The sequence below is a fragment of the Miniopterus schreibersii genome (assembly GCF_964146895.1).
Source record: "Miniopterus schreibersii genome assembly, chromosome: 5".
In the NCBI taxonomy this organism is placed as follows: Eukaryota; Metazoa; Chordata; class Mammalia; order Chiroptera; family Miniopteridae; genus Miniopterus; species Miniopterus schreibersii.
The window spans coordinates 27,662,596-27,688,988 of NC_138106.1; the positions used below are offsets into that span (position 1 = coordinate 27,662,596).

The 26,393-nt window shown below is 38.6% G+C and overlaps 1 protein-coding gene across 2 annotated transcripts in view; it reads right to left on the reverse strand.

The window, feature by feature from the left end:
* Positions 1 to 26,393, reverse strand: part of PLD1 (phospholipase D1) — a 149,674-nt gene that overhangs the window by 52,746 nt on the left and 70,535 nt on the right. For both annotated transcript variants that reach the window (XM_081138573.1, XM_081138572.1), the window contains exons 8-16: positions 25,193 to 25,285; positions 20,381 to 20,533; positions 18,890 to 19,039; positions 17,758 to 17,841; positions 13,180 to 13,261; positions 7,756 to 7,866; positions 5,697 to 5,897; positions 4,494 to 4,707; positions 3,840 to 3,953 (exon numbers count right to left, since the gene is read on the reverse strand). In XM_081138573.1, coding sequence (XP_080994699.1) covers positions 3,840 to 3,953; positions 4,494 to 4,707; positions 5,697 to 5,897; positions 7,756 to 7,866; positions 13,180 to 13,261; positions 17,758 to 17,841; positions 18,890 to 19,039; positions 20,381 to 20,533; positions 25,193 to 25,285 — 1,202 coding nt within the window. The remainder of the gene's footprint in view (positions 1 to 3,839; positions 3,954 to 4,493; positions 4,708 to 5,696; positions 5,898 to 7,755; positions 7,867 to 13,179; positions 13,262 to 17,757; positions 17,842 to 18,889; positions 19,040 to 20,380; positions 20,534 to 25,192; positions 25,286 to 26,393) is intronic.

A 26,393-nucleotide genomic window follows, 5' to 3' on the forward strand; every position in this document is an offset into this window, starting at 1 on the left:
GGCCTTGCCTACCTAGTTGTCTCACCAGAACTTTAAAATCACATGTAACACTACAATTGTTATCATCCAAACAAAATCAAGTCCTCCCTTGAGATTTCTGTCTCCTGCTCGTAATCACTCGCGTTCAAACCTCAGAACCACTTTTGGCTCCTCCCTTCTTCATTATCTTCTCCACCCACCTCCCCATCATCACTTCCCAAATCCTATTAAAATTCTGCCGATTCCTCCTTTGGAAAAAGTTTGTCCCATTCACTTCATTCTTGGGCCCACTCTAGGTAATCAGACACCTTTAGTCCATAGCACAACTTAGCAAAACACCACCCTTACTTCCCCATCCCCACTACCCTTCCCCTCCAAAGCCTAGCTCCCATCCCCCAGGGGTTCTCCAACATTTTATGGATGAGGTTCGGTGTCTCACCCTGACTTTCAAAGCCCTCCATACACTGGTATAGATGTATCCCACCTGCCTAATCTACACAAATTAATTAAGGCTTAACCACAGTTCCAAAACCCAAAAGCTTTGATATTCCAAATGTTTTTTTCACAGCTCATTTGTTGGCAAAACCTGACCTGAACTAACAAGAGGTTATTATCTTTATTTACCCCACTTGGTGTTACACAAACATAAATGCTTTGTTTATAGGGTGTTTCCTGGACCCTGCAAGGACTTTAACATAATCTACAGTACAGGTATTATATTACCTTTCTAAAATCCAGAATCTGCTAATTTCTGAAGCACATCTGACCCCCGGGACTTTGCATGAAACGGTAGGTCTCTGTGTATTTACCACATTCCATACTTAGGTCTGAAACAAACACTTTTGGCATTTCCCACATCTGCCTTAAGATATAACAACTACCTGAAATGCCTGTTTTTATCCCTTCTTGGTCTCTACGTACTGAATGTCTACCTATATTCAAGGCCACTTCCAAAACAGGTCCTCGATGAGTTATATTTTTAAAAAATCTTTTAGTTTTTGGAACTTTTTGGATTTTGGAATTATGGGTCAGGGTTTCCATTTGTGGAGAAGGCTTCACTGTGACTCGAGAGTACATTTGTAGAGAAGGCTTCACTGACAACTCCTGTCAGTAAGGGTATCTCCCCCTGATGAATTACTAAGGCACTAGGTGAGTGAAATACTTAAAACTGATGCTTACCGGTTAAATAATAAGCTCTTTGCCAGCAGAGAATAAGTCTTACGCATCTATATCATTGCAACTCTGAGAACAGTCTAGAAACAACCCACTACTCGTTATGCCTTACGATTAGATATCTGATTTGAAATGTGGACGAAAAAGGAGCCACATACTAAACCTGACAAGCTCAGGGGAGGCCTGCATGGTGGCCTTTCAAACTCAGAGACCTACAGTAAACACACAGGATGGCCTGAAATGAAAACTTCTTAACTAAAAGTGAGTCAGGGCGGGTAGTCATGTCCTAGGCCTGTATCTTCCCTGACAAAGGTCAACCTTTACCTTCACCGAGCCTCTCTATTGCTGTTTTTGCGTCTGTGATAACACGCCTTTGGAATGTCAGAGCAGTCCCCTTTTTCAGACCCCAGGGCACAGTCTCCCGCCAGAGCTCAGCCCGCAGAGCCCCTCCTTGTTCTCTCTTCCCCACATACAATCTCTGTTACTGTCTCCGAGAGCCCAAAATGTTCATTGTTACCGATCCCACACCCACCTGTGGAAAAGGGATCCGTCACTTCATTTCGCTCTTTAGCCCGTCTCAGAGATTTTCCCGCTGCTTTCTCCTGCCTCCCGAACTATCCCCAGTGGATTCCATGTCACCCTCCTCACGCCGCCTCCTTCCCCTGCCGTGCCTCTCACATCCCACGGGCAGGGCACCAGCAAGTGCTGCGAGCGTCACCTCAAGGTGTGGTCAGCACCTGCCCGGTCACTACATGCCACCAGGTCTGCTCTGAAGGATGAGCCCGTACAGATCTAAGTCAGACCTTGTTTGTTCTTCGCTCAAGACCTTCCAGTGACTTTCCATCTCATTCAAAGTAAAAGCCAAAATCCTTGCACAGGCTGCGAGCCCTGCATCACCTCCCCAGCCCTCTCCGACGGCTGCGGCCACTCTCGCCCAGCCCACTCCTGGAAACAGGGACCCCTCCTGCCTGGCCGCCCTTACCCTGGCTGGTCCTCCTGGCTGGGCCGCCCTCGCCCCAGGCCTCCCCCATCCTCATTCTCTTCCTTTTGATCTCTGCTGAGGACTCACCTCCTAGAGAAGCATTTTCTGACCCCTCCGTATAAAATAACAACTCCTCCCCGTGCCCATCCCCCTTCCCGTTCTTTGTTTTCCATGATCATTCTCACCACTTGATATATGGTGCTTGATGAGCTATTTATATATACAGTTCCCTTCCTTAACATCCAACTAGTTAACTGAGTTTCATCTGTTTTGTTCACTGCATCCCTAATATTTAGAACAGTTATTGGCGTATTATAGGAGCTCAGGAAGTACTTACTTAATGAAATAAATAAATCATATACATTTACTTTTATATCCCCACTGACAGTTTTTAATGAGAGCACAGTCCATCAAGGGGATGAAGCACTCAGTGTGTGCTTCACCATTCCCCTACTCTTGGATATTTAGGTAGTTTACTTTCTCTCTTAAAAAAACAATGCTGCACTGGACATGTGTCCAGTTTATTACAGAGGAGGTTCCCATTAGCACCTAAAAACCACCCACATGGGTGTCCCCAGGTCACCGCTGTATTGCTCAGCCTGACACTGGCTGGAGTTATTCAGCACCTGGCTTGCATCTGCTCCCCAACCCCTGTCCTACTGTCAGCAACACAGCCACTCGGTCATGACTCAGACCCTCAACCTTACTGCTCTGCAGCCTCATTCCTCCATCTCATTTTTAACTTCAGTCCTAAAGCAGCAAAGCCACACGTGGAATTACAAAGCACTACCTGGACCTGTTTCCAACTCTTTGCCTTTAATATCTGCCCCTGCATTTGCCCCCGACCTGGCTCTTTGACTTCCCAGAGGCCTCCTGGCCCGTCTCAGGGCTTTGACGCTCCGTCAAGCCCAGGAATTACTGGGAGTTATCCTGAGTCCACATCTGCACACCATAAACACTAGCTTGTGATTTTACTGTGGTTGCTATTTATTATCATGACTACTTGTTCCTATGCCTGATCCACTGCCAAATCCTCTTCATTCCCACCACCATAAATTAGGCCTGATTAATTTATTCCTCAAATATGTGGTTCTTCTCACAAAGGTTATCAAATTACAATTTTTAAAAATTCACCTTTAGAGCATGACACCTCCATTCAATGATCTCCAAGATTTATAACTGAATAAAGGTCCGACTCCTTTATTTATGTTGGGGAGTCCAAATGTGACTGCTGTGTATCTCCCTGGTCTTATATCACAGACTGCCTCTCAACTGAACGACGCATTTTCTAACATTCAAAAGCACTCCGTGCTTTCCCATTCCAGCACCTTTGCTCGCCTCATTTCCTTCACCTGCAATGTCTTCCCTTCCTCACCTACCCAATGACATGACTTCCAAACCTAACTCCAATGTGCCCTCCTCAAGAGTGTCTTTCTGGATCATCACAGAGAAGCCCTCCCACTTTCCACAGAACTTCTAAAACACCGCTGAACTGCAGGCGCCATGCAATGTGTGTCCCCTTCTTAGGTTATATTTCATCTTAGTGCTGAGTTGTAGGAAACTTGTGTACTTCCCTATGCTTTGCTCGCAATATATGTGGCGTGAAAACTGTGTGAACAGAAAAACAATCCAGAAACACACTCACTCTGCCCATGCAGCACAAGCTGAAGCCTAAGAAGGCGCTGCTGCTTCGCAGATCACTTACCCATGGCAGATCTAAAGAGCCCCTGCTCAGAACCACTGGAAGAGCGAAAGAGTTTCAAGTGGGGCTTTAAACCATGGATTAAATGCTGACGACTTCTACAGTGATTATAATAACCTGGAGAAAGTTGAGAGTTTTGTGTTGTAAACTGGAAAGCAAGTTGGATCATTTGTAAAACTAGGCAAGGCTATATAACCAGTCACAAGTCCCGTGCATCAGAAAATCACAGGGCTTTAGGACAGATTTAAAAAACAGTACATTTCTAAGATGTAGAAAATCTGACCTTTGAGGAGAAATGCTTGCTGTATTTCTGGATGGGAAGAGAAATGAAATTTCTTCCCTAAAAAGTTTATACAGTATACCTAATTCTTTTTTTCCCTTTATAACTCGGCATTATCTTATAAATGCTTAGTCATTCTGCTACTATCAGGAGCATGAATTGTGCTCGCTATGACAACTCGTGAATAAAACAATACATCTGTTCTAAAATGAGGCCAACAACGCCGTGAGATGGCATGATGTTGAATAAGATGACCTCGTGACCTCTCAGCGTCGATCGATTTCCTCCGCTCTGGAAAGCCAGGCTCTGCAAACAGGGGGACCGCCTGGCCGTGGGGGCGGAGCGCGGCCAAGGCCCGCCGGGCGGCGGCGACTTACGGGAGGCGCTGTCAATGCTGCTGAGGCTGTCGGCGCCGTGCAGGTGGCGCCTGTGGAGCTGCCTGTAGAGGCTGAATTTGGAGAACTTGCTGGGTTTGCCCATGCCTTTCAGTTTTGAATCCGTATCATCGCCGCTCTTCAGCACGGGCAGATTTTTAGTAGATTCCTTCTTATCTCTGAGGCTTAAGGATTCCATAGACTCTGCTGTTTCAACCTGAGAAAATTATTTTTTTTAAAAAAAAAAGACCCTGCATCAGATAACACTGCATTGCGGTCCTTTCGCTCCAGTCAGGTGAGGTGTAAAGTTGGCACGGGAGAGACGTTTCTAACAGACTCACAGTAACGTGTGAGGTTAGCACAGGGCAGTGGGATTCTTGTGAACCGTTTAAATACTGCCAAAGGCACCCCAGGCGTTCCACTGTAGTTCCTCTTTCAGGCCAAATTCTTGAAATTTCATACCAACTTATCTTTTTATCTCAAATGCAATTAAATAAATTACACTCGCTGCTGAGAAGTTCCTAATAGCAACTTCTTCCTCTGCTAGACACTAGGTAGGCAATGCTTTCTCTCAGTTACGCTCCCTGTTACCAATTCACTCCATTTCTATTTCCCCAGAAAAAGCACCAACATATCCAGCAGTAAAACAGGATGGAGCCCATCTAATTTTAAAATAAGTGTATGGACACTTTGGCAACCAGTTGAGTTGAAATCATAAGAATATGGGTACAGGCAGATAAATGTATTTTGGCAGCTCTTGGTTTGAAGGCAGTTTGGGAAGTTATTAACCTCCTGCTTTCAAACAGAATTACTATCTTATTTTTATATGTCTTTAAGTAGGAAGATTCCAAAAACCTTGGCAGCTACCTGTATACAATAAGGCAGATTATTTAACTTAAAGCTCAATTGCTGCACATTTTTGTTTATAAACTTTTTTCCTAATAGCAAATAAATCTTTCATTTAAGTGGAAAACCAAGGAGCTGAGTGTCAGATAGCAAATGCTCCTCTGAATCTGTTTTCTCTTCTTATAAGAGAAGAAACCGAGACTAATGTGGAGTTGCACACTTGCCAAGTGGTGTTTGAAACCAGGTGTGTCTTTGTTTGACTCAGTGTCACCTCTCCTTCAATCAATCAGCCACGCTATCATATATATTGACACAAACCGTGTCCCTTTTACGCAGTTTTGTAAAGCTGAAATTACTTACTGGGAGGGAACACAGAGACGGTCCCGTGGTGACACGCTTCACGCTGCCCACATCAGTGAGTCTGTGTTCATTGTCATCCCACCTGCCATAGGCCAGGTCGATCCCACCCACAAAGGCCACCGACTGGTCGATGATGACAAGTTTCTCGTGATGAGCCCACAAATATACGGTGGACGACACATGATCTGGGTGCCTCATCACCTTGAGAGGAAAAAAAATGCCTGTGTAATATGCTTTTCAAAATGTCCATATTATAATAAAATAGGTCTGTTTTCTCCCCTGAATAGCATTTTCTATAATTCAAATACCAAAATGGGCTCTGTATACAGCAAAGAAAATCCCTAAACTTCTCATTTTGTTCTCAGTTTTTAACAGTAACCAGTAATTTCTGGTTACTTTTGAAGCCCCCCCCACCCCCATCCACATTACATTTTAGGGCAGCTGCCATTTAGCTTGAAGTTTGGTCACATATTTCAATAAAAGTCAGCTCAATGAAATAGCTGATTTCCTTTTCCCTCTAAAAAGATTTTATCTGGTATTATTTAAAAAAAAAAACAAAAAACTTGAAAATATTTTAACCAATATCTATCTCTGGCAAATTTTTTAACAAGTATATTGATCTCTGGCAGTCACTGAGTCGAAATAGGAAGCATATAAATATAGGGACATAGATGTTTTGGCAGCTCTCAATTTCAAAGGTACTTTGAGGAGTTATTAACTTCCTGCTTGAATAGAATTCTCTCTAAATGATGGCAGACTGACCTATCCTGTCTTTGTATGTCTTTGTAGAAACATTTCCAAAATTTTGCAGAGTACGTTTTAAAAATAACATTTTTAAATGTAGCCAAACACACATAACATAAAATTTATCATACTAACCATTTTCCAGTATACAGTTCAGTGGTATTAAGTTCATTCATATTATATGTGCAATCATTACCACCACCCACAACTCTTCATTTTTGCAAACTGAGACTCTACACCCATTAAACATTAACTTCCCATTCCCTTCTCCCCCCAAACCCTGGCAACTACCATTCTACTTTCTGTCTCTGTGAATTTGACTACTGAAGGCATCTCATATAAATGAGATCATACAGTATTTGTCTTTTTGTGTCTGGCCTATTTCACTTAGAATATTGTCTTTAAGGTTCATAATGTTTTAGCATATGTGAGAATTTCCTTCCTTTCTAAGACTGAATAATATTCCATTCTCTATACATACCAACCCAATATTGAGAGGAGATATTAAAGTGTCCAACCATTATTGTAGAACTGTCACTTTCACCCTTTCATTCTGTCATTGTTTGCTGTGTATATTTTAATGGTCATTATTGGTACAGAAATGCTTATAATTGTTATATCTTTCTACATTGAACCTTTTGTTAATATATAATGTCCTTCTTTGTCTGTGATAACCTTTTTTTTGACTAAAAGTTGATTTCACCTGATATTAGCATAGCCACTCCTGCTCTCTTTTGGTTATTATTTACATGGAATGTCTTTTTTTAAGAAAGTGAAATATAAGCCTGCTGGAGATTTACTGACTCATCTGGATATAACTCAATGATTGAGTAATATTTATTGATAGGTTTTGGGTCTTTGGTAAAATATCAAATAGATTTTTTCAGGTTGCTTATTGTGCTCATTTACTTTATTAGTATGTTATACAAGGGGTCACTAAGGAAAGCACTTCAAATCCTAAAGGAGCTCTCTTTGCTGGTATCAGTATTCAAGGGATGCCACAGGTAGGTCACATCTAAGAGTTTCCAGGACCATCTTAGTGAGGAGAAAAGAAACTTCACAGGCCTGAAAAATTAAAACAACTCTAGGAAGTGTGCTCTTGACTAAATTATCAGTGGAAATGTGAACTCCATCAATATTTAGAAGTATAAAAAACGTATAGTATTTTCTTTTATTTCTGAGAAGAACACGATGCTGTTTATTTAAAATATACATTAGGGAATTCTACACGTTACCACTGCTCAAAGCAAAATATACCTGGAAATGTACAGAGTAATAAAGCAGAAACACTGCTCGGCAGGAGGAGCCTGAATACCTTTATGTTGGGGTGCAGGCGCATTAAAGTCCTCTTGCTGTACTCACTGTTGATTCCGAGTGCAAGCTCCACCTCCTTGTAGAGCATTATGAAGATCCTCACCCCCTCTTGCTGTCACAAGACAAAACACGGGGAGGAGTGAGAATTTCTGCAGGTAGGTTATGGGTTTCTTTTTCTTCTTCTTTTCTGTGCATTGTATTTTCTAAAATTTCTTCTATAAACAAGTATAGTAAAATATTTAATGAACACCACAATACAAGGAGATGAAACATAACTCTATGCATATTAAGACATGAATATGAAAAATAAAATTTTTCTCTCTTCCATTCCTATAACTTGTCATGCCAAGACAGAGTGTCAATATTTGACTAATTACAGCCAGAAAGCTGAAATTATAACTCAACTACTAAAAGTGTCTGATAGCCTTACACCTGTGAACATTTCCAAACACTTGTCATTGAGAAAGCTTTGACCTGGTTTATGTTACAGACTTCGGGTCTTTTGTTTGTTTGTTTTTATTATACTTCAATTGTTGAAGTGATAAAAACAACAGTAATAAAAATGCCAAAACTTTGATAAAACAGATTAAACTAAATATCCCTTAATGTTCCTAGGGTATATTTCATAGAATTTTTCGTTTAAAAAAATTATTTAAATGAAAAAACATTCCTACTCTTTAGAAGATAAATGTGTTGGTTCACATTCTTAACCCATAATAAAATCATTAACATCTGTTTCACTAGTGAAATGACTTCAGAAGCCAGCTTCTCTAACATTAAATATCCCCGCGTTTCAGCAGTCTCACACAAATTAACACTTGGCCCTAAAAGAAAATAGACAAGGCCATTGTGAGGGTCAAATTAAATCAAGAGTGTCTGGTAAACTTTAGTGTGCTATATAAATAACATTTATTATTAATATTAACAATCAAAAAAAACAATGTTCAACAGCTGGTAGTACAGAGAAGAGTTCTTTCTTTTCTAGTTCTGCGTGGTGACAAGGTTTTAGCCTATGCTAAATGACCCCACTCCCAAGTGTCCCTCCCCTTCTCCATGTCCACTCAGATGGTTCCCCCTCCAACTTATAGTTCAGAATGTATTTATCCAGGACACTCTTGTCTTATTTACCCCCACTTCTTGTATTACTTTTATATTTTTTAGGTGTACATCCTCAGTATTGCTGTGCAGATTGCAGCATTTAAATTTGCATTCTCTCTACCCAGCAGCTCTGAAAGCATTCCGACACATACTGCATGTATACTGGATAATGTATCTACACCTAGGCACTTAACAGCCCAGAGAGCAGAGGGAAGACATTTTTCGTAATACTTTCTAAAGTATTAGAGATGTAGGCATATCGAATAAATTACAATGACAGAGAATAAGTTAAAGTTTAACTGAATAATCTGTGATAATTAGGCATCGTTTATAATGGAAATCTGAGTCACAAATCTTTACTAAGTTGAAAACATCTAATTTCACATCTAAAAATGTGAAATAATATAGGAATCTATATTTTAGGTTGCAGGATGTAAAAATTTGGAGTAAAGCAAACACATATACAATTCCCCAATTTTGCTCTGCCAGTACTAAGAAGCATTATTTTGGCCCCTAAAGCCTTATAATAACACATCTCTTCAAAATACTAATACCCTTTCTTTCTTGCTATTAGTAATATCTAAGAAGTGTATACATTTTTGAAGGGACACACTAGATTTACATTCTGGGCTGCATTAAGGAAATGTGAGTACTAGGAGAAGACTCACTCTTGTTCTGAAAAAAAAGCAGGATAAGAAATATATAGATAGAGATAGATGTAGATATATATCTATATATGTCCTTCTGTTTCTCTGGTTAACAGCTGACTTTTGGAACTTGCTCATTATTTATTATAATTATGTAACTATTACTTGAGTAAAGAGATAAGAAAGTGCCCTGGCTGTCATGCTCAGTGGTTAGAGCATTGGCCTGTGTGCTGGAGGGATGAAGGTCCAATCCCCACCCCGGTCGCAGTGCGTGTGGGAGGCACCCAATCGATGTCTCTCTCTGTCTCTCTCTCCCCTCTCTCTTCCCCTTTCCCCCCTTCTACTCTTTCTAAGAATCAATGGGAAAAAATATCTTCACTCCTGGGGTGAGGATTAAAAGAGAGAAAGAGAGGAAGGGAGGAAGAGAGAGGGAGAGAGAGAGGGAGGAAGAGAGAGAGGTAAGAAAGTGAAAGTGTAGACAAGAAGTGAACAGATTAGTGTCTAATGGTCTGGCCAGTGAGTGCTTTGCAGTGAGCTATGGACTGAGGTTCTAAATAAAAACTAGAACATTATTTTATTTTCTCCTCTATTGTTCGGATTTACTTTGCTATTTGCATATTTTAGGATTCAGCACTGAATAACAGTTACCAAAAAATAGCCTCCCATTGAAAGATATAAAGTTTAAAACCTAAAATTTCAACCTAAATGATAGTACATTACAGTTGACATCTTTCATCATGGTTCATTTGTTTTAAATGGATGAAATTCTACTTCTCAGGCTTATGAGATTATTACCCACTCATAAGAAAAGTAGTCACAACTTAGGACCTGGCCTGAATCTTCCAATTTTCCATTTACCTGCATAACTAATGGATTTTTGAAATAATAGAGATGTTAACACTAATGGATTACATTATTACCCTCCATCTATCATACCTGACATTTTCTTCTGTACTGTGCCTTTAATCACTGAGATAAATTAACTCTAGAGGAAATAGGGTAGAGACTTTGAGCCTTTTTAGCTTAAATACAAATGACCGATAAGGAAGTAATTAAATATAAAAAGTTCATTTTACACAGTCTGGTTTACAATTATTTACTCACATCCACAATAAACAGTTAATTAGTGGCAAGACTTCTGTGATAATAAAGCAATAACCTCTTCTTCTTTTCGTCAAGGTGTTGCAACACCATCATAAACTCTAAACTATAAAGGGCAAAGGAAAAAATGTAATTGGGAACAAAGGCATTTCCTGGCTCATAATAGTGAGGACTTACACAAATGTGGGAAATATATATGCAAGATGAAATCCAAACTAGAAAGAAAACAAAATATTCTGTGATTTAAAAAATATGCTTTTGAAACAGCCCATGTTTTACTAATGCCTTTTAGTGACTTTTGCTTAGAGGGGGGAAGAAAAGTATTCATAGGGGAAGTAGGGAAACAAACGGATGGCTTGGATTCGACTATGCAATGTCATTTTCTTATCTCTACTGAAGTCAACTAACGCGAAGGTTCCACTGAAGCAACTTCATCAAACTTGAGTTTCCAAAGATGGAAGTTCTGTCCTCATTGCTAACTTGCTTTTACGCAAGTAGAACAGACACAATACTATAAACAGTAGGAATTTTAAGGAGTTTTACATATACATCATACAGGCAAAAACAAGAAAAATAAAAATTTTTCAGAGTTGAAATCAAGAGATTGTTTCTGAGCCAGCTTTTTCTCTGATTATTCAAAATACTGTGGTCAAACTATTCCCTAGATGCAGCCAGGTCTGTCCACTGCTTGAAGACAGCTTAGCTTCTGCCTCCACAGGATAATCACTCATTTTATCACTTGTCAAGGACTTCCCCAGGAGGTGCAGTATTTCAGGAAAGTGAAAGGTAAAGAATGAAAAAAAGTGATATGATATCCTCGCCATTTTAATGCAGGCAACATTGGGATATAAGAACTTGTGAGCTTTTGGGGTTTTTTTTTAACCAGTTTTGTCTAAAGCACAGTCCTCAAGGTTGAACATCTCTTCTCCCCTTCCTTGCCATGCCCTTCTAGACCATCACTTTGATAAGATTCTCTTTCATTTTTCTGGGCAGAGATGTGATTATTCATCTCGTTTGATAAACCTGGACACCCTTCTCTCCCACTGCTCATGTATTTTATCTCTAGACCATGCCTGTGGTCCAGGATAGTAAGAAATTAACATGATGACAGAAGTCCCCTGAGGACCTAAACCTTTTTCTGTAAGTCTCCAGGTTGCTACACTTGAAGATTCTTCAGAAGTATCGCATACCTTGAAGGTTCAAAACTACAAATTGGGTACAGGGATATGGTTACCATAACTGTGATGCAAATTATCTCACCTCCTAGTGTAGAAAATGCAGAACTGTGGGAAACCCTGGGGTGCTGATTTGAATTGTAAACACTCTGCCTCTCAAGGTTGGCTTATACTATTTTAAATAATAGCACTGCATATCAGAAGACCAAAGAGAGAGGAAAACATCAACTTGGTTATTACAGACAAACAAAACAGGAGACACTCACTAACTGTATGCCGAATTATCTAATGAAATGCAAATAATGCTTTTCAAGACCAGAATTCCCAATTTTGTGAATAGACTTCTGTTCAGACAACAAATTAGCCATGAAAATGATGCTGTGTGGCAAGACATGTGTCTGAAATAAAGATTACCAACTTCAGCCTTCAGTATTAGCAGTGAGCTCTGATTAGACTATGGACACCTGCCATAATCCTAAAGTAAAAACATGGGGGAAAAACATTGAAAGAAGAGGAAAAGGTGAGTGGGAAAGAGGTAAGAGAATGGAGAGGATGCGGGGGGAGGAAATGAGTAAAGGCTGTGAGAAATAGAAAAATGCTACCCATGATGACTTAGGATCCACAAATTCTGCTAGAATCTTTAATGATAGAATAAAAAAGACTAAGACAGTTTCAAATAATCGTAGAAAGGCTAGCACTCTCCAATTTGAACATGATTAATAATAAATCCAGATCTATTCTAATTCAACTTAATTTAGCTTGGTTGAAGGCCAGCTACATAAAAAAGTTCATGAGAAATAAAGTAGTCTTTGATGAACCTATACTGATTCAGTTATTTATTTTTTATAACAAAAAGAGCACACTCAATGCTCACCCAGAATCTACAGGGTCAACTGCACAGGAAACAGCTTCACATTATTACCAGGAACTGTCCCCACACTGAAATAAAACAGCACCAATTCTCAATGTCCCTCCTCTTTGATATTCAGCTTTCAGCTTGGCCCCATCTGACTGAAATCTCAGATGACTTTGTCTTTTGCTCAAATAACAGAACAATAAATAAAATAAAATTCTATGTTTCATTTTGTCATTTATTATTCAATAATGAAATCTTTTTTCACAAACTGTTGCCTATAAAATTATTCATAAGTGATTAAAAAACAAAATGTGTAATTGCTAATAAAATTCACAGTCCGAATTAGGCTAAAATATTATGCATTCAAGAGTAACAGGAAAAAAACATCAGAACCAAATGAACTTGAAAACAGTAAATATTCTATTTTTTTGTCAAACTCTAAAGCAAAAAGTTATAAGTATACATGACGGACTCTAAAAAAGAAAAGGCATTTCAGGGGCAATAAACATTTAAGAATTCACATCAGCATTTATTTGGAAAGTACATACTGCTTTTCGTTTAAGAATGCAGTCCAACCTCCAGCGATTTCCTTCAACCACAGGGCGTTTCAGGAAGATTTCTGGACTCAGCCTGAAATCACAAAATTTCAAGTAACTAAAACAAAATATAAAGTTCTGACTGTGTCATAGGAAGCAAAGGCAATTTTCGCCCAAATGCCATCCTCCTCTTCCACTGTGGAGGGTCATCCATATAAGTCCACGTACAAGTTCATATGTGAACAAAAGCTTTTACCCACACAAAAAGGCCATCTAGATTTCTCTGTGTATCTTACTCACACATGCACACAGACACACACACATGCAGATATGTTGGTGACCCAGCCAGCAGCCATTCCCCACCTACTTCTTCCTTGCTCCCACTATAGAGTGTAAATATTCTACACCCTCGTTTACCCCGACTCCTGTGCAGCTAGAGCACAATGTCACACAATCCTGGGCAATGAGATATATGAGGAGCCACGTGTGGGGTTAATGGGAAAGTTTTCCTTTGATGACAGATAGACACACATTCACTCAAGACAGGAAGAGAGGCTTTAGGAAGGATGTTGCACTGGGCTCTGATGCTCACAGAGGTGGGGTCATACTGAAATTCTAGGAGGAAGACCAGGACTGTGAAATCACAAGACCACTCCTCCAACCTTAGGATTGCCTAACTGTGGGTTCCTTCTTAAATGAGACAAATAAATCCTCATTGTTTAAGCCGCCTTTAGATGAGCTTCTGTTACCCCAAGGCCAAAAGTGTTCTGATAAACATAAATGCTGACTTCCTCTACCAAGAGGCAGGGCCCATGAAATCTGGGTCTTTCTGAGCAGGAAAGAGAAGGCAGGTTTGCTGATAAAATTTTTCAAGTATGAGAATAAACCCCTTGACTCTTCTTTTTTAGTAATGTCACAGGTAGCTAAATGTTGAGTCACTTTTTCCTCTGGGGTTGAGTTCTAAAGTCAGTGTCTGAGTTAAATCTACATGTCACATAACTCCCCTGTAATGAAGAAAAACAAACAAGAAAACTTCATTTGCTGAAATGCTAGGCCTGGAGGAAGAAGGGGAGACTGTGTAAGGATTAGATGAATAAAGATGATAATTTAGATAAAACAGACAATTTCCATCAAAGAAAAAAGTTATCAAAGTGGAAGCAAAAAGAAATTAAGACACTAACCTTATATCTATTAAAAAATTGAATTCATAATTTAAAACTTTCCCACAAAGAAAAATACAGGCCCCAACAACTTTATTAAAAATTCTATAAAATATGTAAGAAAGAAATAATATCAATCTTACCCAAACTCTTTCAGGAAATAAAGGAAATGAACACTTACTAACTAATATGATGAGGCTAGCATTATCCCAGTACCAAAATCAAACAAGGAATTCAAGAAAAGAAAAAAACTAAGAACAGTATCTCTTATGATCATAGAGGTAAAAATCTTTGCCCAAACTCCACAACTTATAAAAAGGATAATAGATTATGACAAAGTGGGGTTACCTTAAGAAAGCAAGATTTGTTTAAAAGCTGAAAAATCAATCAATACAATTCATTATATTAACATTATAAATGATTTTTTAATAAATACAGATAAAAGTTTTGACAAATTTTAATACTCATTCATGATAAAACTCTCCATAAATTATACATACAAGGAAATTTTCTCAAAGTGATAAAAGCTGTGGTTCCAAGAGGATACTTAAATATCCATTGGTTTACCGGATACAAGTGTCATGGTGGAAAGTGTGGCAGAGCAGGGTAAATACCGCCCCCCCTTTTTACCTAGTGGACTAAAAAGAGAAGCCACAGGGAACCCAAAAGTGGTGTGTAGGAGAGACAGGGGGTCATGGAAAGAGAAGAGCTCATGAAAGCAGCCTTATGAATTTGTTTATGACTTCCATCTCACTCTCAAGCGGCCCATGCATGGATTTGATCCTAAATACAGAGTAGGGCAAAAGCAGATTTACAGTTGTTCATATGGAAAATAACACAATGATTCATAAATAATAACACGAGGATAAACTCTTATGTTTCACATACTCACAACTATAAACTTACTTTTGCCCCACCCTGTATATACCAGAGTTTGAGAACTGAAATAAGAAATAGACCACTGATGAACAAGATAGATACAGAAATATAGAACCATGAAGCAGTTGGACAAATTTCAGAGGGAAGGTGAGGGTGGGGAGTGGGATGTGGGGGGTGGGGAGAGATTAATCAAAGAACTTAGACGCATATATACATGACCTATGGACAGAGACAATAGTGTGGAGAAGACCTGGAGGGGTGGATGCCGGGTGGAGGGGATCAATGGGGGGGGGGAAGGGGGACATCTGTAATACTTTCAACAATAAAGAAATCACCCACCCCCGTCCAAAAAAAAAGAAAAAGAAATAGATCACTGCCCAAATTGGCCACTAGGTGGAGTACGTGGGGGATAGAACTGAACAGCACTGCAAAGGCTTTGAAAACAAATCTGACATTAAAAACACACAGATATTGGTGATCTGTATGTCGTCTTTTGAGAAGTGTCTATTCAGGTCTTTTGCCCATTTTTAAGTTGGATTGTTTGTTCTATGATGTTAAGTTCTTTATAAATTTTGCATATTAACCCCTTACCAGATATATCTTTGGCAAATATGTTCTCCCATTCGGTGGGTTGTCTTTTCATTTGTTGATGGTTTCCTTTGCTGTGCAAACACTTTTTAGTTTGATGTAGTCCCATTTGTTTATTTTTTCTTTTGTTTCCCATGCCCAAGGAGACATATCAGAAAAAATATTGCTACGAGAAATGTCCAAGATTTGACTGCCTAGGATTTTTATGGTTTCGAGTCTTACATTTAAGTCTTTGATCCTTTTTGAGTTTATCTTGTGTACCATGTAAGAAGCTGGTCTAGTTTCAATTCATCTTTTCTACTATTACCAGACTGGTCCCTTTTAGAAAACAAATTTAATTAAAACTCCCATGCTAACAGGGACAAGATGGGACCTTTTCTTAAACACCTTGATGACCAGCTATTTCATGCCAGAACTCGCCCGTGTGGCCAGCTACTTTTCTGTCATGACCAGTCAGCAAGGTTTCTCAAATTTACTTAATGTAAGTGCAGACACGAGTTATCTCATGACCGGTCAGCAATGTTTGGACATGGAAACATGTGTATACTCGTGACTGGTCAGCAAGATGTTTAAGGTAGAAATGTCTACAATCGGTTATTTCATCTAGCTTGCATCTTAAAATGCAAACTGTTCGGTTGCTTTCACTTAATGAACACATCTTTGCCTCTGTACTGTTGAAAGGCTCTCAGGTCTGGGGGGTCTCCTTAGTAATGTACGTGCCTTTTCATGTTGCAATAGCACACGGATGGGACGACCTGACCTTTGCTCTTCATAAAGGATCTGAATGAATGATAAAGAAACCTCCCATGCTTAACCAAATGAACAAATACAAAACCCTCATAGACACAGGCAACAATATGGTGGTTATCAAAGGGAGGGAGGGGATGAAGAGGGTAAAGGAGATCAAATATAGGCGAGGGAAGGAGAGTAGACTTTGGGTGGTAAGCACAATGGAATACACAGGTGATGTATTATAAAATTGTATACCTGAAACTTATAATACCCTTAACCAACGTTACCCCAATAAATTTAAGAAAAACACAAATAAATCTTCCATGCTTAAAAATTTTCAGCGCCTGGCCGCGCATGGTTCAGCGGTTGAGCATTGACCTGGGATCCAGGCGATCAGGGTTCGATTCCCGATCAGGGCACATGCTCGGTTGTGGGCTCGATCAATGACTCTCTCATCATTGATGTTTCTGCCTCTCTCTCTCCCCCTCCTTTCCTCTCTCTGAAATCAATAAAGATATATTTAAAAAAAAAGATATATTTAAAAAATAAATAAAATTAAAATAAAAATTTTTAGTGGTTCCCAGTGTTCACAGGCAGATGGATAACTGGAACTAAAGTCAGACTACAAAACCTACAACTCCAAAAGTGAAATTTCCCAGTAACTAAACGAGTTTTAGATACAAGACTTTTAGTGGCTTTAATAAGCATCCTAACTCTCACGGATGTTTTAAAGGGGGTCAGAAAGTTGAAACCTGATGTATCTCTAAAAATGCTGACCAGATTAGTCATTAACAAGGACATTTTAACAGTAATGGGCAAATGGAACTATTCCCATTTCATGGGACAATTCAGAAGAATTCTATTCACTGGACCTGGTGACTGACATACCAAATGGGAAAAAGCTATTGAAGGAAGATTATTTTTCACGACATCTACAACTATATTTGCATTGCAGCATAATTTTTACTAAAATGAATACTGAGTGTCTGCTTCCAAATAGAAAGACAAATACAAAATTGTTCAAGTTAAATATTTTAAGAATATATTTGGATGCGAAGTGTTTTGAAAAGACCTTTGACTGGGGGCTACTAGAGTTAATGGGTTGAGACTTTGGCTAAACCATCTGTGGGTAGTTTTCATAATGTGTGTCTCTGGAACAGCACAACAAATACTACTGTAGATTCCTAAACACAGAGACCTCCAAACACTATCCCCACGGACAAATACTGACCACCAATCTGTGATAAAAATCTCTTCGTTTGCCTCTTCCATCGCATTTGCAATATCTTCAAAATATCCTTTGGCATTAACATACCTGAAAGACAAGTTTTTCTCAGTTTTGTTTTTTGTAGGAAGTACAGAAAATAGGATATAAGCAACAGTTGATTGGCACCAATCATCTCATCCTCTTGAACTCACACACAGTTGTTTTTCTGAGACTAAAAACAGACCAGTTTCCAATCCATGGGTAGAAAAATATGCTAAGCATGATTTTATTTGAAATAAATATCCAGCAAGTAAATTCTTTTTCTTAACTTATGGCTAAAGACTTAAATAAATCTTCTATTTGTATCATTAAGAAAATGTATAAAGTTAGCTTTTAAAATAGAACTTCAAAATCTAAAACAGGCTATTTAAAGCTCATTGTAAAAAATCTTAAAAACAAAAATTGGAAAACTAATCAATGCTCAGGTAGTCCTATAAAGAAAGGCTTTTGTTCATTAGATTCCACATATAAGGGAGATCATGTGATATCTGCCTTTCCCTGACTGGCTTTTTTCACTTAGCATAATACTCTCCAGGTCCCTCCATGTTGTCTCAAAGAGTACGAGATCCTTCTTTTTACAGCTCTGTAGTATTCCATGGTGTAAATGTGCCACAGCTTTTTAATCCACTCATCTACTGATGGGCACTTGGGCTGTTTCCAGATCTTAGCTATTATGAATAACACTGCTATGAACATAGGGGTGCATATATTCTTTCTTATTGGTGTTTCAGGCATCTGACAAACAAAACAGATCTAGAGACATGGAAGCATGCAACAGACTGACAATTCTCAGAGGGAAGGGGGTGGGGGGTAGGAAGAGATTAACCAGAGAACTGATATGCATATATGCATAACCCATGGACACAGACAATACTGCAGTGAAGGCCTGGGGAGGGGGCAGGAGTGGGGCAGATGGGGCAGATGGGGGGGGGGGGGAAGGGGACATCTGTAATATTTTCAACAATAAAGATAATTTTTTTAAAAAATGGCTTTTGTTAGGTATAATGCATTATATCTTTTCGAAGCTTTGAAAACTGATTCTAGGAGAATTAGATGCTATGACTACCCAGATAGTCTTAGAGCAAAAAGATCTTACCATTTAGCTAAAACGTTCTCTTGGAGAGCAGCATACGACCCAAATCGATGATCTTTGAGAAAGTTGGTGCCATATTTCTGGATGAATTCTTCCATAGCGCCTGCCCACCACCGAGCATGTCTATAGCTGTTGCATTTTAAAATAAGTGTCCTTCAAAGAAAAGCAAAATGTGGAAAAGAATAGTCACTCTGTGTTTTGTCTCTTTAAACAAACTTAAGGATGAACCATGCCCTGTTTGTTTTGGTACTGCAGACATAAGTTGAAAATTTTAAGTAAGCAGCATCTCACTCATATCAAAAAAATCAGGCTTCTAAAAATTTGGGGGAAGATTTTAAAATACAGTCAGTGGAGCAAAAATAAATTTTCAGGTTACTTATTCACTCATGCAACCATGTGTAAGGGTCCTTACTCTAGGCTCTATGAGGATATTGAAGGGGGTATAGGTGAAGATCTGTGTCTCTGTGTTACTTAGTCATTGGCTCCTATAGAGGTCATTTCCCTTTGCACTGCCTGATGTCCATTTCCTTGGCTTTGGAAACATCCTGGTTGTACTTTAGGAGAGTAATTTCTTCCCTACTCCACATTCACCAAAGCCAAGCGAAGTGGCATATTCCAGACCCCGGATCCCAAAGACTGATTCAGAGCTCTGTTACAGGGACCAGTGAGAATGGTGGCCTGATGTCTGCGGCCCTCCACCAAACAGAAACGCAGTACCGGGAAGAAGGGTGGATGGCAGCACCTTTGCATTTCCAATAACCAGTCCTGAGCCTTCCGTTGTCAGAGGAGATTAGCAAGTTCCAAATCTTTTGCACACACAAGCACACACGCAAATGTATGTTAGTAAGGGTCTATCTCTATCTCCAGGCCAGTCAATGTGAGTAAAGACAGAAATATATACACATTCATGTACATGAGGCTGAACTTTATAGAAACAAATGTATATATATAGAAAGACACATATATAACTACAATCCTTCAGAAGATAACATATGTATCAGCACACACATTCTCAGTAATAAAATCTATAGTAAATGTACACTTGAGTATCCTTTCAAGGTATCTGTGTGTTAAAATCTGTGTGTAAACAGGATTTTTCTATATCAAATCACTTTTAAGTGTTTTGTTAAAGGATATCAATCCATAAAGTAAAATTCTATTTTTAAAAAATGAGAACTATCATTCCTTAACTTGTCTGTTTGGCACAATGGTATTACTGAGTACTCAGTTTTCTTAAAACGGATACATATCAGCACACAGGATGGTTTATTCTGTTGCACATAGGATCTTCTATTCTTAAAAATTAATTACAAGGAAAAAGTAGTTTCATTACTTTCGATTGAGGATAAGTTCCAAATGAAAATTTTCAGACATTTAAATTCTTTTACTTCCTTTATTTAAAGTTGGGAGAAACACTTTGTTTTTAAGAGATTTTGTAAAAATATTTTTTTTACCAAAAAAATTTACTCTTTTAAAAAACAGTTAAATTTCTACCTTGAAAGGTTATCAATTCGGAGTCCATATTTCGTCTCTGTCTCCTTCTTTCCCACCTTAATTCTGAATTCTTTATCCACTAGCAGGACGAAGGCAATAGCTCCACTGTCTGGTTTCATATACAGCAAAAAGGAATCTTTCACTATCAGCCACCTGGGAGAAGATAATATGTATTTTTAAAGTTGCACTGAATTACTGAAACAAAAAGAACAAATTATATGACAAGTGTGAAGTAAACACACTAGCAGACAGTAGACAATTTTATTTTTTACATGGGGGATTTAGTTTTTAAAAACCACAATGAAACAAACAAAATTCAAAACCTTTATATTGTGTTTTTCTAAGAAGTACTGGCACCAAGCAATTCAAAATAATTCATTAGCTTTTCAAACATTAAGGGCAAAGCCTGGAAGAACGCCCCTGCTAACAGCAGGTAGTGCTCGCAGGAGGGACCATCAGAGCCCCAGCTGTTGGAAGAACAGAATGGGTTGGTGTTTGCTAAAATAAACCATCATAGAAGAGTTAGATATGTTTCTCAGTAAGTATAATTCCCCTTTAAAAAAAGATTCAGTGAGCATCCAATACTCTGCACATTTTCTTGTTCATTTCAAATTATTTGTGATTTTAGGGACCATTATTGAATGATGTTGAATGGGACATGATCTCTCAAAAGTATATGTCCATTCAATTCAATATATGTTTAAGAGTTTCATAATGGAAAAGTACAGTGACAATCGAGGAGTAAGGATAGAGGCAGAAACAGCACAAAGATAAATCATACATGTTCTCAAAGGATCTTACTAGGCTAGAGGGCATGAACAATGACAATTCTTGGCTGAACGGGATAGGTACTAAAAGAGAAAAGGAAACCGTGATGGGTGCGAGGAGGGAGTCCTTAATTCTAACTAAGAGAACACACTAGTGGCATCCTCCCAAAGAGGTGAACCAGCTCCCATTACAGAACAAATCTCAGAAATGCTCCTGAGAGCCCAGGCTCGTGACTTAACCACCAGGGCCAAGGGCTGCAAAACATGTCCTCGGGGATAGGCCACCACTGTGCAGCCGTGCCCTGCACAGGGATGCCTGCTGAAGGAGGGCCGGGTGTAGGCTACATCACCCTGCACTTTTCTCTAATTTGCACACAGGTTCTGAACGAATAGGCCCAACTCTACGGGGTGCCATTCATGTGGTATCTACATCACTGGTTCCTCCCTCGCCCCTCCTAGAAGTATGGAATTATTGAGCAGTGACAGCTGGGTTTTGAAAGCTGAACACAAAAGAAAATGGTTTCTGTTTTGACAACGATGAGTTGTTCTTCTTAACGGGCATTAGCTATCAGGGTAAACTGGCTCCTGGCCTTTATTCAGAGCTCTTCTTAATTATACCATTCATTAAACCCTTCTGATTTATTCCCTTTTTCTCTTTTGTCAATAGATTTTTTTTTCTTTAACGAGAGGATATGCATCAAGAAAGGAATCCATCAACCAGCCTTTTGGGAGTCAGCACCAGCTGCCCAGGGATCGAGCCGCACCTGCCTTCGAGTCAGCCTCCCTGAGCTCCAGTTCCAGCTCTGCCACCTGCCTGACTGTGTGAACCTGGTTAAGCCTCAAGTCTAAATCTACAGAATGAGGGTAACAGCCATGCCCAGCTCCTGCATGCCTGTGCAGATTAACTGAGATGATTCACGCACATTTTAGCACAGTTCCTGGCACCAATAAATCTGAACTTTTATGAATATTCTTGTCTAAATCAGGTGAGATTACGGTCTATTCTACAAGTTGCCTCCTGCCTGTGCCACTACTTGCTGTGGCATTAAAATGCAGATGGGGGGACTTGAGCCAGCCATCACCTTCGCCGCTTTATCTCCCACTCTTCTTTCCTACCACCTGGGGCTGGTTGAACAAGCCCAACCTTGTTCAGCTTTGGGCTTCTACATTCACTATTCCTCTGCCTAGAAATGATTGCTTCCACATCTTCCCGTGGATGATCCTTTTTGTAGGTCAACCCTCCGGGTAGATGTTCTTCCAGAGGTACGTCTTCCCTGATTATTCCATCTAAAAAAGCTTTATATAAGTTCTAGACATTTATTTGAAAGAAAATATTTTATAGTATGTTATTTCCTTCTTTATTTTTAGTAAAACTGAGGTGTGTGTTTTTTTGGTAACACAGAAATTTTAAATATTCTCTAATCTGAGCTTTTGATCTTTTCCTTTTAATTTCTTCGATCCTTTCAAAACCCAAATAATTAGAGCCCAACTTAACATTTTTTTTTTTTGTGGTACTTTATCTTAATGTTTAAAGGTAGATTCTAGTTTTAAATTTCTATATTTTTAATACAAACACAGTTGAACTTCATATTTACACGAGTTCATATCTTTTTCAAGGTTAAAGTAACATGTATTTCTTATATTTTTTTCAGAATCCCAGTAAATTATTGCTGCAACATTTTCAAGGTTCATTCATGACATAGCATGCATCAGTACTTTTTTATTAAAAATTTAAAAATGCTGCCTGGCCGGGCGTGGCTCAGCAGTTGAGCCGTCGACCTGGGATCCAAGCGATCGGGGTTCGATTCCTGGTCAGGGCTCGATCAATGACTCTCTCATCATTGATGTTTCTATCTCTCTCTCTCCCTCTCTTTTCCTCTCTCTGAAATCAATAAAGATATATTTTTTAAAAATTTTTTTTAATGTTATTCAGATATAATTCACATATCAAATAACTTACCATTTAAAAGTCTACAATTCAGTAGTTTTTAATGTATTTCCAAATTTTGCAACCATCATGGCCATCTAATTCCAGATATTTTCATCAACCCAGAAAGAAACCCCAAACCCATTAGTAGTCTTCATTCCTTTTATAGCTGAATAATAATCTACTGTATTATAATACCACCTTTTGTTTAACCAATCATCCGTTGATAGACATTTGGGCTGTTTTCACTGTTCGACTGTTCTGAATAATACTGCTGTGTACAGTCATGTATAAGTTTTGATATAGACATATTTTTCAGTTGTGTTGGGTGAATACACAGGAGTGGAAATGCTGTGGCATATGGTTACTCTAATTAATATTTTGAGGACCTGTCACACTAATTCCCAAAGTGGCTGAACCATTTTACATTTCCACCGGCAATGTCTGAGGGTTATGATTTTTCCACATCTTTGTCAACACTTGTTATTGTCCTTTTTTTAAAAAAAAAAAAGAATTTATTGGGGTAACATTGGTTAATAAAACTATATGGGTTTCAGATGTACAAATCTATAATACATCATCTGTATACTGTATTGTGTGTTCACCACCCACAATCAAATCTCCTTCAATCACTATTTATCCCCCACTTACCCTCTTCTATCTCCCCCGACCCCCCTTCCCTCTGGTACTCACCATACTATTGTCTGTGTCTATGAGTTTTTTGGGGGGGGTTTTGCTTAATTCCTTCACCTTTTTCATCCAGTCCTCTAACCCCTCTCTCCTCTAACAGCCATCAGTCTGCTTTCTGTATCAATGAACCTGTTTCTATTTAGTTTCTATTTTGTTCATTAGATTCCACATATATGTAAAATCATATGGCATTTGTCTTTCTCTGACTGACTTATCTCACTTAGCATAATACTTCTCCAGATCCATCCATGTTGTCAAAAAAGGTAAGATTTCCTTCTATTTATGAGTAGTATTCCATTGTATAAATGTACCACAGCTTTTTTAACTACTCATCTAGTGGTAGGCACTTGGGCTGTTTCCAGATCTTGGCTATTGTAAATATGCTACAATGCGGTGCTATGTTCTTTTGAATTAGTGTGTTGGGTTTCTTAGGATATATTTCCAGAAGTGGAACCTCTGGGTAAATGGCAGTTCCATTTCTAATTTTTTGAGGTTACTCCATATTGTTTCCCACAGTGCCTGCACCAATCTGCATTCCCACCAACAGTGCCTGAGGGTTCTCTTTTCTCTGCATGCTTGCCAACACTTGTTGTTTGTTAATTTATGTTAATTTATTGATGGTAGCCATTCTGACAGGTATGAGGTGATATCTCATTGTGGTCTTAATTTGCATTTCTCTGATGATTAGTGACATTGAGCATCTTTTCATATGTCTATTGACCATGTGTATGTCCTCTTTGGAGCAGTGTTTATTCAGGTTCTTTGCCCATTTTTTTAATTGGATTGTTTGGTTTTTAGTGTTCATTTTTATAAGTTCTTTATAAATTTTGGATATTAACTCCATATCAGATGTATTATTGGTGAATATGTTCTCCCATTCAGTGGGTATTCTTTTCATTTTGTTGATGGTTTCCTTTGCTGTGCAAACACTTTTTAGTTTGATGTAGTCCCATTTGTTTATTTTGTTTGTTTGTTTCCCTTGCCCAAGGAGACATATCAGAAAAAAATATTGCTTCAAGAAATGTTCGAGATTTTACTGCTTATATTTTCTTCTAGGATTTTTATGGTTTCAAGTTTTACATTTAAGTCTTTAATCCATTTTGAGTTTATTCTTGTGTATGGTTTAAAAAGATGGATTAGTTTCATTTTTTTGCACGTATCTGTCCAATTTTCCTAGCACCATTTACTGAACAGACTATCTTTACACCATACCATACTGTTATGATTACTATGGCCTTGTAGTATAGTTTGATATTAGAAAATAGATAATGAAACTTGGAACTTAAAATATTTTAAAATTTGCTCTGTTATGACTTTCAAAGGATTTATAACTGATTTATAACTTATAATTTAATTTAAAACTAGCATGTAAAAACTCTCCAAATATCCAGTTTATTAAAACAAATACACAAAACTCCTAAGTCCTACCTTCTTGACCACCGGTAGCAGGCTCTTCCCTGACCACAGCAGTTCAAGCCAGGTATCCTGTGTCCTCCAGACCTTTTCATTATCATTCCTTCTCTGAAAGAGACATCAAGTTAACCCATCATCTTTAAATTTCCAACTCACTCTTAGCTGACACAGCCTCACAACTTGGAACTAAATAAACGGTTTAATTCTCACATGACTTTTTCCCCCCTCTTTCCTTCTTCGCCCTCAAATAGCTCCGTACCATATTTGCCAGGATGGGTGTTCTCTAGCAGCTAATCTTTAGAGCACTCTGGTCGATGTAGCCTTGTCGGCTTTGGGGGAAGCATAATTGTGTTACGCACACTGCAGGACCTTAAGCACCCCAGCTTCTGGCTCTAAACGCTGAGCATTCCCTCCAGTCATTGTAGCATCCTGAAAAGTCCTCACATTTGCCCAGTGCCTGCATAGGGAGGGCTCAGCTGCTGTTCGGACCCTAGGAGGTATTTTCCCATGGATTCCAAGCATTTCTGTATCCCTTCACCTACAGTTCCAGAACCAAGCCATGCCGAAGGAAGCAGAGCAAAGCTTCTAGCTTTGGAAAGAGAAAGATCTTGATTTTGAAAGATGTGAAAAGAAAGAACAATCATAATGGCTAAATAAAGAAATATTTCACAATAAGTACTAACAATGATCTTTACGGAAAAAAAGTTAAGCTCTTTATCATATCAAGCTCTCATATTGTGAAGGAAAATAATCATTAAGTAAATCTCAATTTTGTTGTATAACATACATTTTACACAGTATTATTTTTAGTCATGAAAACGAGTGATAAGCAGCTAACTTTTATAAGTGATTAGAAAAGGGATCTTGTATATTTGATTCTTTTCAATTGAAATATAATTGATACGTAACATTATAGTTTTAGGTATACAACACAGTAATTCGATATTTATATATAATGTGAAGTGACTGATCACCACGATAAGTCTAGCTAACACCCATTGTTACACAGTTACAATTTTTTTCATTTGATGAGAACTTTTAAGATCTCCTATCTTAGCAACTTTCAAATATAAAATATAGTATGTTTGATTTTTAATGCATTCTCCCACACATCATATTTGCTACCTGTATTAAACATTCCAACTGTGGGGTTAGAGGAAATCGGTGCTATAAGCACGTAAGAAAGAGGGTGGAGCACTTGCTACCTTTGTTTGAT